This window comes from Morus notabilis, unplaced genomic scaffold (genome assembly GCF_000414095.1).
Source record: "Morus notabilis unplaced genomic scaffold, ASM41409v2 Scaffold467, whole genome shotgun sequence".
NCBI lineage: Eukaryota > Viridiplantae > Streptophyta > Magnoliopsida > Rosales > Moraceae > Morus > Morus notabilis.
The window spans coordinates 802,639-812,644 of NW_010361652.1; the positions used below are offsets into that span (position 1 = coordinate 802,639).

General features: G+C 37.2%; 1 protein-coding gene across 3 annotated transcripts; it reads left to right on the forward strand.

Annotated features, from left to right (window-relative positions):
* The first annotated feature begins 3,241 nt into the window (after positions 1 to 3,241).
* On the forward strand, positions 3,242 to 10,006 carry LOC21408779 (far upstream element-binding protein 1). 3 transcript variants are annotated; one of them, XM_024167138.1, is made up of 8 exons: positions 3,242 to 3,592; positions 3,982 to 4,307; positions 4,534 to 4,719; positions 4,877 to 4,978; positions 5,061 to 5,135; positions 5,229 to 5,345; positions 8,345 to 9,610; positions 9,790 to 10,006. In XM_024167138.1, exons 1-7 carry the CDS (start codon positions 3,370 to 3,372, stop codon positions 9,602 to 9,604), a joined length of 2,289 nt encoding a protein of 762 aa, XP_024022906.1. In that variant the 5' UTR covers positions 3,242 to 3,369; the 3' UTR covers positions 9,605 to 9,610; positions 9,790 to 10,006. The 3 variants fall into 3 exon arrangements, with proteins under 3 accessions (XP_024022906.1, XP_024022905.1, XP_010098731.1); XM_024167137.1 differs by lacking the exon at positions 9,790 to 10,006 and having other exon boundaries at positions 8,345 to 9,761; XM_010100429.2 differs by lacking the exon at positions 9,790 to 10,006 and having other exon boundaries at positions 5,061 to 5,132; positions 8,345 to 9,761.

Below are 10,006 nucleotides of genomic sequence, written 5' to 3' on the forward strand. Positions count from 1 at the left end.
TATTATTAAAATAATTATAATATTATTATAATATCATATTATATGATAAAATAATAATATTAGAATTATTAATTTAATTATGATATTATTTATTACAATATTATATTATATTATATTACGAGTTTGAATTTTAAATTGGGAAGATTGTAAATTTTAAATTTCATTAGGGGTATTATGAAAGTTTCATTAAGTGTACTATGCTTATTCCCGCACAATTTAAAAGCTAAAGTTGTCTTTAGGCTGCTTATAATTTTGGCTGTAGATTCTTGAAAAATTCTTCAAAAAGCGCTTTTGAGGATATTTACCAAACACTAAAATCAACTTCTGCTACAAGCAGAAGCTGATTTTAGGATGAAAAAGTAATACCAAACTAAGCCATTATAAATAGGATTTTGCTTAACCCACTAGGTTACCGGGAGTAATTACTGTTTTTCCTGAGAGTCTAGGAGGACTTAATTAATTTAACTTGTTACGGAAATTATTTGAGCAAGCAAGAAGATCTCATGTGTTGGGAATAGTGTCCTAGAAGCATGAGATGTAATAGGATATTTATTATTTAATTAATAAAAGAGTTTATTCATCATTTTATGTGCATATATTTATGAATATTTTATGAATATCAAATGAAAATTCCGTGATTGTTTATGTAACCTTAAACATAGTATATAAGTGTTATATACGAGATGATAGTGTTTAAGGATAATAATCAAAAACATTGTTCATGATGAATTTAATTAAAGTTCAGAATCTTTAATTAAAACATTATTAATATATGTCATTCCCATTTAGAATGGAACGGTGTTATCCACACTGTTAATATGGTGAGATATTGAATGAGTGTATTTTGCTTAATAAGATTTTGTGGAACAAGGACAAAGACACAATATGAATTTCTAATAATTTCCGTTAAGCATAGAAATTTTAATTGAGTCTACCGATGGTCATATATAGGATGATCTTAATCCTGAGTTTTTAACAAACTCCTATTTATGGATTTATGTCTTTTGATTTACTCGGTACGGATTCCGAGACCCTGAATCTTATTCCTTGTATTTTGGAGAAATAATGAAATAGGTAGCTGGGAATGTTATTGTATGAGATGTAATCCATTCCTTCTTGAGAAAGAAGTAGATAAATAATTCTCTTGAGTGTTGATTCGGTACTTGGATTAGTAAGAGCGCTCTGGTTCATGAATGTGTTTTATGAATCACTATCCATTAGAGAATCAATGGTACTCAAGGATGCAGATATAATTAGAGAGGTTAACGGATTCTACCTGACTCTAATTATGAATTATTTATGGAGGATTGATCTATATGTAATGACTATATCAAATAGACACTTCGCAATTTAGAAGTAATCAATGTCTGTAATTTCGAGAGTTCAATTCCAAGTTTATAGTGGAGTAACTATTGGAATTAATAGAATTAATTAATTAATTAAAGTGTTTAATTGATTATTAATTTTATTGGAGCTTGGGATTATAGGTCCATCAGTCCCCGCGTCGTCCTAGTAATTCTACCAGATACAAAGGGCAAAATGGAAATTTCAAAATTACAGAATTCTAAAATTAAACACTCGAAAAATAATTAATTGAGAATTAATTATTATTATTTAAATAATGTGATTATTTAAATTTGAATTTGAACAGATCTAGATTTATCCATTTAAACTTATTTGATAAGTTGTTCAATTTAGAATTCAAATTAATTTAAGTTTGACTTAAATTAGAATTTGAATTTGAGTCAAAATTGGACTACAGGATAAAGGATGATTTTTTATGTTTCTTCCCTATCAGAATTGGCGCCACACACAGGGTTAGAAAACCCTAGGGTGGCCGGCCACATTAGAGATAAGGGGAAGGGATTTTTTGCTCCAAAATTCAAATTGGAAATAGGGATTTGATCCTGTTTTGAAGTTTGACTTCTACTCTTTAAATATGAGAATGATAGAAAAATGGGGAAACAATTTTTTTGAAACATAATTCAGCCCTAATTGGATTAGTGTGGCCGAATTTCTCAATAGCAAAAGAGAGAGAAAATATTTTTCTCCAAAAATTTCACATCGTGCATGCGTTGGTGTTTGTGAAAATTTGAGTATTTAAGAAACCTATTTTGTCTCACGTGTGCCCACACACACGTCTACGTGGAATCAAGGAATTGACGTGGAAGACTTTGGTATTCTAAACACAAACTTGGAGTAAGGATTGTTCGTGGTCAAAGAATTCAAGTTATCATCCGAGTCGGCTTCCAGGTATTTTTCCAGATTGAGTTCTTGATGTAAATTAATGCGATTAATTTATTCGTGCATAAATTAATATAATCTATAGAGTATCTCAAAAGTTTTTTTAAAATTTTTGTTATACACGATCCGCCTCCCCGCCACGCTTCCGCACCCGAATTCGATTCGGGAACCAGCATCATGGACGTACAAAATCCAAGCCCGATGTAATATTCTATCGGAAAGATGAGACAAATACTCTTTAAAGTGCATGGGTCTTAAATTTTTACCACTTGTTCGATTAATATCATTTAATTAAAAAACTATACTAGTCAAAAGAATATTAATAAAAAATAAATGATTAAATATAGGCTCATGCACTTTTAATGGTAAGTTAATAATTTTCTCAAATCAATTTGCACTATTTCCTAATTTTTTTTATATACTAAATCATACAAACTATGAAAGTATACACTAAATCAAATCATCTAACTAGTCAAAATTTATTAGCTAGTGAAAAATACGCTATTTATGAGTAAATACTATATTTACAAGCAAATATAGTATTTATCGGTAGCCAATCGCCAGTTGTTTAAGACGGTCGCCGGCTATCATGACCAAGGGAGAAAGAAGAAAGAGTTGAGAAAAAGAGAGCTGAAAGGTATTTTTAGTTTTTGATAGTGTTAAAAACCTAATCTATTGAATTGTATTATTTATTACTTACTCTAAAAAATTATGTTATAATACTAACCATCCTATTAAGTATGCTATTTCACTCTTTCTCTTTAAAAAAAGAAAACAAAACAAAACAAAACAAAAAAAAAAAAAAAACCTACAGTTCTCCCACTGCGTTTTGCTATAATTTGAAAATGGTTTGGAGCAACTTTCTTAGGTGTATACATTGACAATGGGCCAATTACCGGCCCATTACAGCCCAACCCAACTCACTACCAAGCCCTAAAAAGTTGGCACCCAAAATATCTCAGCCTTAAACCCTCTGCTCATTTACATCCACGTCTGTCTTCATTTCCTTCACCCGCTTAAACTCTCTCTCTCTCTCTCTCTCTCTCTCTCTCTGCGTCACAGACACTTTATCGAACCCATCGAAACCCTAGATTTGCGCCCGGACCTTGCACCTAGGGTTTAGCTATGGCGGAGGAGGAAGTTGCAGCGCCCGAGGCGAGCCCTGCGCCGTTGGATCACAAGCGGAAGCTCGAAGACTTGGAACCCGAAGCCCCACAGCAGGCCGAGCCCACCTCCGACGAACCGGAGAAATCGAATGGCGATAGCGATGCCGCGCCGGCGGAGGCGGCGGATTCCGACAAAGCCGACGCGAAGCGGCCGCGGGTTGATGAGAAGCCTGATGGTTCAGGTACTGCGTTGTACTTGTACTGGTTCAATCTTGGTTATCGTGTTAGGTTTTTTTTTTTTTTAATGAATTTGCTGTGAGGATAGTTTCGATTCGAACTAGAAATTTGCTTGGAGATTGTTGAAGTTTTTGATAAATTTGTTTCTGGTTGAGAATAATTTCTTTCGAACATTTTGTGAACCTCTTTTTTAGAATGTTTTCGACGAAAGTTGGTAAATTTATCTTCAAGAATTCGAAAAGAAACCGATCTCTTTCTTCCATGAGACATGATTTGCGGAATATAACCAGTATTCCTCTATGTAGTTAAAGAAACAATTTTCTTGAAGTTTAACTGCTCGATTAAATTGGTTAGAAAGATTTTCTTCCAATACGTGAAATTTGATTTGTGGCAGTTAGTGAGAACGGGCACAAAGAAGAGAAGGTAGATGAACCCGTGAAGGACAATGGAGATCAGCCGGTTTTGGAGAGTAGTGGCTCAGAGGAAGCTCAACCTCAGTCTGAGGGAACTGCAGAAAAAGTGACCGATGAGCAGCCCTCTGTGGATGCCGAACAACCGTCTGTCCAGAAATCAGTCGACGCTGAGGAACCATCTAATGAGGAAACTCAGCCGCATTCTTCAGAGGGTCATCAACAGGTAGAGGATCCTTCTGCGCAGCAAGATCAACCCACATCTGATAATGTGACAATTACTCGCAGAGTAGAGGTTCCGAATAACAAGGTTTGCTTTCCCGCTCATCACTTGCATATTTCAGTTGTGTGTTATTCGTGTATTTGGCAATGTGTTATAGTTGGATATAAAACGTTAGAACAATAACACAAACTGCCAAGTATAGAAGAAAGGCCTTATCATCCGCTGTTATGTGTACACATGTTTTGCTTTGATGTTTTCTCCGCTGCTTTTAAAAATATAACGTGCTTCACTGATGCATTGTAAGTTGTTGCAGGTGGGGGTTCTTATTGGGAAGGCTGGGGACACTATAAGGTACCTTCAGTACAATTCAGGAGCGAAAATTCAAATCACAAGAGATGTTGAGGCTGATCCAAATGCTGCCACAAGGCCGGTTGAGATAAGTGGAACTCTAGACAACATAAATAAGGCCGAGAGGCTTATCAGTGCTGTGATTGCAGAGGTTATTTGTGCTTCCTTTTCTTTCCTTCTTTCTTCGCTTTTTTCTTTTGGCACCAAGCGTCTTTCCTAAACTTAGCTTGGCCCATTTCCTTCCACTCTAATTTAAGATAGATAAAATTTTTGTTTGGTATGTGCTTAGTCAATGTATTTTTCTGCAGGCTGATGCAGGGGGTTCTCCTTCCCTTGTGGCAAGAGGTCTTGCTGCTTCTCAGGTAGCAGCAGCTACAGAGCAAATTGAGATACAAGTTGCAAATGAGAAGGTATCAATTAGTTTAGCTATAATTATTTTTCTCTGCAACTGTACTTTTTCAACACAGGTTTACTTAAAAGTTACTGGGCCAGGTTGGTTTAATCATAGGCAGAGGTGGGGAAACTATTAAAGGTCTGCAGGCCAGATCAGGGGCACGCATCCAGGTAGTTGATATCGTATGCCTTGCCTTGGATTTTAAGAGATCATCTCCATCTTTTTCCTTTTAAATTTAGAAGATGTCACTTTTTTGCCCTTTTCAGTTGATACCCCAACATCTTCAAGAAGGGGACGAGTCTAAGGAAAGGACTGTGCGGGTGACTGGTGATAAAAGGCAAATTGAAATTGCTAGAGAAATGATAAAGGAAGTTATGAATCAGGTTCGTCATTGACCTTATTGCCTTTTTTCTAAGAAAATGCTAGTTGGCGTCTGAGCTGTGGTTCTTTATTCTAGTTATTAAATGTTTTGTCATTATAATATCCAATGTGCTCTTTTAATCATGAAAACATGTGCTAGCTTTGGATTCTTTATAATTTTCAAGGTGTGCTTGGGGGATATTTAGTAAGGTCCTCTTGATCATTGCTGCTTTTCTCTTCTTATTATGTAATTTAATATGAATTTCTCTGTGATATGTATACAAGTATTTTTTTTCGCATCATTAAATATGACCTGTCCATCTAGTGTTTGTTTTCTGTGTTGTCCAGCTTGTCACTTGTGTTTTTCACGTCTTCTTTTCATTTCTTGATGTATAGAACAATGATTCTCATGTGGACGTCAGAATAACTTCGATCTTTTGTGCTGTTATTTTTACTAATTTTATGATAACTGAATACAATAAAGAAGTATGTTGATGTCAAGTTCCCTAGTTATGCTCGACGAAAGCTGCTCTATATAGGATATTTTGTTTGAAGATTTGATAGTATGTTGCAGGGTATCAATTATTTTAGTGGAATACAAATTTTTGTATAGGTCATTCTAATCTAATTTATTCCCGTCTTAAATGTAACGTTGAATGAATGTCATTGTCTTCAGATTTATCTATATCCAATGCACCCCATTTTTAAGAAATTCTGGAATGAGTCTGGTAGAGCATAACTGTTGTGTCATTTACATTTGGAAAGCAACATATGTGGTCTTTACATGATTGCCTTTCGTAATAATTTCTGCCTGTCACTCTACTATTCGAGGAAGATTTGTTTCCTCATATACTGTGGGAGTTGGAGCTTGTTTTTCTGAACATAGTGAGAGTATGCAATATTGATGAATCATCCATGCCAAGGTCTCTTGAATGCTCTTAGGAAGATCATATATTCAATCCAAGATGTCGGTTGCCATGATTTATTTATGTTGAAGGTCCCAATTTCGAATTGGTTGGCTTTAAAACTGCAGATTGGGTATTGCCTTTTCCATGGGGTCAGCATTGCTTTCTTGGTGTAGCAATAGACAACCTCTTTTTCCTCTCGTCCACTGAAGAAAGGTATCAGGCATTTAATCTCGCGATTGCAGGATGTTAATAGTTGGTAAGACTGCTTTGAGACCTGAAAGTTAAAAAATCATAATTCAGTAAGACTATTGCATTAACCTTAGTGCTTATAAGCATTCCCAAGATTCGTGTGTGAAATGTGTCTGGAATCCATAGTGAAGAAACGACATAGAAATTTTGCACGGGTCAATGCTTGTAAATTGTGTTGACCTAGTGGTGAGGCATCTACAGTTAGCTGATATATATATACATAAATATTTATATATATATATATGTATATGCATACGGTTTTGGAAGGAAAGGACAATTTAATATACAGTTGTATGTCATAAACGGATGTTGCTTTGTCGGGAAACCTCGAAGTTTAAGTTCTTCAAACTCTAATGCTTTCTTTCATGGAACTTCATATATCTTTCCTGGAAGTTCATATATCTTTCAATCGTGGCATGTGTTTCTTCAGTCTTTGGGTTGTTTCAACGTAATATACAAGTTGTTTGCTGAATATGATATCTCATCCCTTCCCTTATTACATGTCTGCCATTCTTTGGTTGTTTTGGTTTCTCAGAAGGGATCTTATATGCTTAATGACATATGAGCGGAATTAAAATAAAGTACAGAGGGGGCCACGACTTACTGTTATTGATGGAATTTATATTTGATTACTCGGAAAAATTCTTTCTTTTGATGTCAGAGGGATCATTTGATGAAAAAAACATCACATGTTTTAGTAAATAAGTTTTGGATTGTTGTCATGATGAATTCTAATGTGCATTTATTGCTGCTGCTCTATTTTCCAATTCAAAATCGCAATCCCCCCCTCTATTGATACTTTTGTGTAACTTCAACTTCTTGACAAAAATAAAATCATGTTATTGCGTCATCTCTCTCCAGATGAAGGTAAAGGATTTTTGAATCACTAAGCTGCTTGCAGATCTGTGTGATACTTCTTATAATTCATATTGTTCTATAAGGACCTGAGCGCATTGTGTGAGCATAATCAAGATACAGAATGATTTTGAATGGTAGGGGTTTTATAAGGTTGATTTCACTTGAGGAACAATGTTGGTATTAGTACAAGGATCTGGATAATAGACGCAGACAAACATGTTGAGTAATTATGCTTTTATTTTCCATTTTATTTAGAGAGGGGAAGATATACTGACGGCCTTATTAGTTTCTTAGGAGATTATGTAGATAGTTGTGAATTTTGTTACCAGTCTATCTTTCTTTATGAATAACTGTCTAGTAGAGTTGCTTATGTTTATTATCCATGAAATAACTTTGTTTTGGATTTTGCTCTCTTACTTTGTTTGTCTTTAGAACTTGAAATATTAATTTGACATCATTTCTGTTAAAGTATAAAATTATTGTTGGCCCACATCTTAACAGCTTAAGCTTTTGGGATGGATTGGTAAACTAATATGGTATCAGAGCGGGAGGTCTTGAGTTCAAACCCCCGTAATTGCACTCTTTATCCCCATTTAAAATTGTCATCATGTGTTGGGTTTTTAATAGATCTCGGGCTTAAATAAATATTCACATGTTGGGCTTTCCAATTAATTTACCCACACGATTGCTCATTGTCCAGCCCACACGTGAGGGGAAGTATAAAACTATTGTTGGTCCACCTCCTAACAGCTTAAGCTTTTGGGATGGATTGGTAAACTAACAATTTCTTTGTGAAAGTATCACATTGTCTTCATGCTCATTTAGTTCAGTAAAAGTTGACGTGAAGGAGACCCTTCAGTTATATGAACTCAAGACGTGGTTACCAAGTTTAAGCACCGACTCCTATATTCATTTCTGCAATTTAATTCATTTCCTTGGATAATGTTGAAGATTTTTTTTGGGTGCATTTTATAACTATATCCTTTTTCTGATTTGGTTGTGAATAGACTGTGAGGTCATCATCCTTCTCCAGTGGTTTTAATCAGCAGGGCTACCGGCCCCGTGGACCCCCTGGGCCACCTCAATGGGGTCCTCGAGGTGGCCATGTGGCGCACCAGAACTCGTATAATTATCACCAGAGAGGGCCATACCAGTCTCACAATCAACAGTATCCACCTTCATATGGAGGTTATCCTCAACAAATGGGTCCAAGAAGTGGCTTTAACTCTGGTTGGGAGCAAAGACCGCCCCCCAGCATGCATGGGATGCCTCAACACGGTGGTGGTTACGATTATTATGGACAAAAGGGCCATTTATCGGATACACACGGAACCGCCCAACATTCTGCTCCAGTTCCTCCATATGCTCCTGGCCCTTCTCCCAACCCTGCGATGGGGCCCCCGCAATCCCAAGCTAATTACAATTATGGACAGCATCAGGGTCCAGAGTATGGCCATCCAGCACCTTATTCGCAATCGGCTCATCCTCAACAAAGCTACAGTCATGGATATGATGATCATGCTCCAACACAGCACCAATATGGGATTTCTCAGCCATATCCACACACTGGCACTCCAACAGGCTATGGGCAACAACAGCAGTATGGTAGGCCACCATATGGTGTGCCATCCCAAGGGCCGCCTCCCCAAGCTTATGGTCCTCCCAGGCCTACTCAACAACCCGGAGATATGCCTTATCAAGGTTCGGCACCTGCCCAATCATATGGTCAGAGTGTGCCGTCTCAGCAGCCATATCCATATGCGTCTAGTGGACCAACACAGCAAGCATATCCTCCGTACGGGTCTGCTCCAGCTGCTGAGGGGTATAACCAGCCACCACTGGCAACTTCAGGCTATCCTCAGCAAGGAGGCCAGCCGGTTGCAAGTTATGGCCAACCTGGTTCGCAGCAGGCTGCGGGCTACCCACAAGGGGGTCCCACTGCAGCGTACGGGCAATACCCATCATCACAACAAGGTTATGCCGAGCAGTCTGCTCCGACCACTGCAGGTTATGGATACCAAACAAGCCAAGATCCTTCATACGGGTCTGCACCTGCATCAGCTTATGGTGCACAACCAACCGCGCAGGCGGGTTATGCTGCTCAATCTACACAGGCTCAGCAAAGTTACGATCAGTCAGCTCAACAGACTGGGGCTTACGGTGTTCAACCAAGTACTACAGTTGCTTATGGAAAAACTCAATCACCTCAACCTCAGCCTGGTTATGCTCAATATGACTCGGCGCAGATGTATGCCGCGCCTCATTAATTTATGGTATTCTATTTTTTTTTTTTTTTGGGCATGGTTTAATGGAATCTATCGTCTAGTATTAGTTTTATTTGTAGGCCTTCTACCTGACACTTGGGACTCTGATTTCTGTAGTGTAATGTTTTCAACTGAACTAATGAAGTCCAAAAATTAGCTTTTGCTGATAATAAAAGGTCTCATTTTAGGATCAAGGGGCTGTGCGGTCTAATGCCTTGTGGCTTATGGTGAGTTCGTTCTTGCAAGCTCTCTTTCCTTGGGTAGGCAAAAAGTTCAACATCTCCTCGATACTTTTGCATGAGACCGGACCAAGTCTAGCATAGAACCATTTCTGCAAGAATATATCCTAGCATTTTTGTTTTAAGCGCTAATATATCCTAACAATAACAACTGTTGATTTTTTTT

Bases quoted from the DNA above. Each gene is read 5' to 3' on its own strand.
- LOC21408779 (XM_024167138.1), top strand. From the start codon at position 3,370: ATGGCGGAGGAGGAAGTTGCAGCGCCCGAGGCGAGCCCTGCGCCGTTG. The intron at 4,720-4,876 runs GTTATTTGTGCT...ATTTTTCTGCAG, and splicing joins TCAGTGCTGTGATTGCAGAG to GCTGATGCAGGGGGTTCTCC. The intron at 5,136-5,228 runs GTTGATATCGTA...TGCCCTTTTCAG, and splicing joins CAGGGGCACGCATCCAGGTA to TTGATACCCCAACATCTTCA.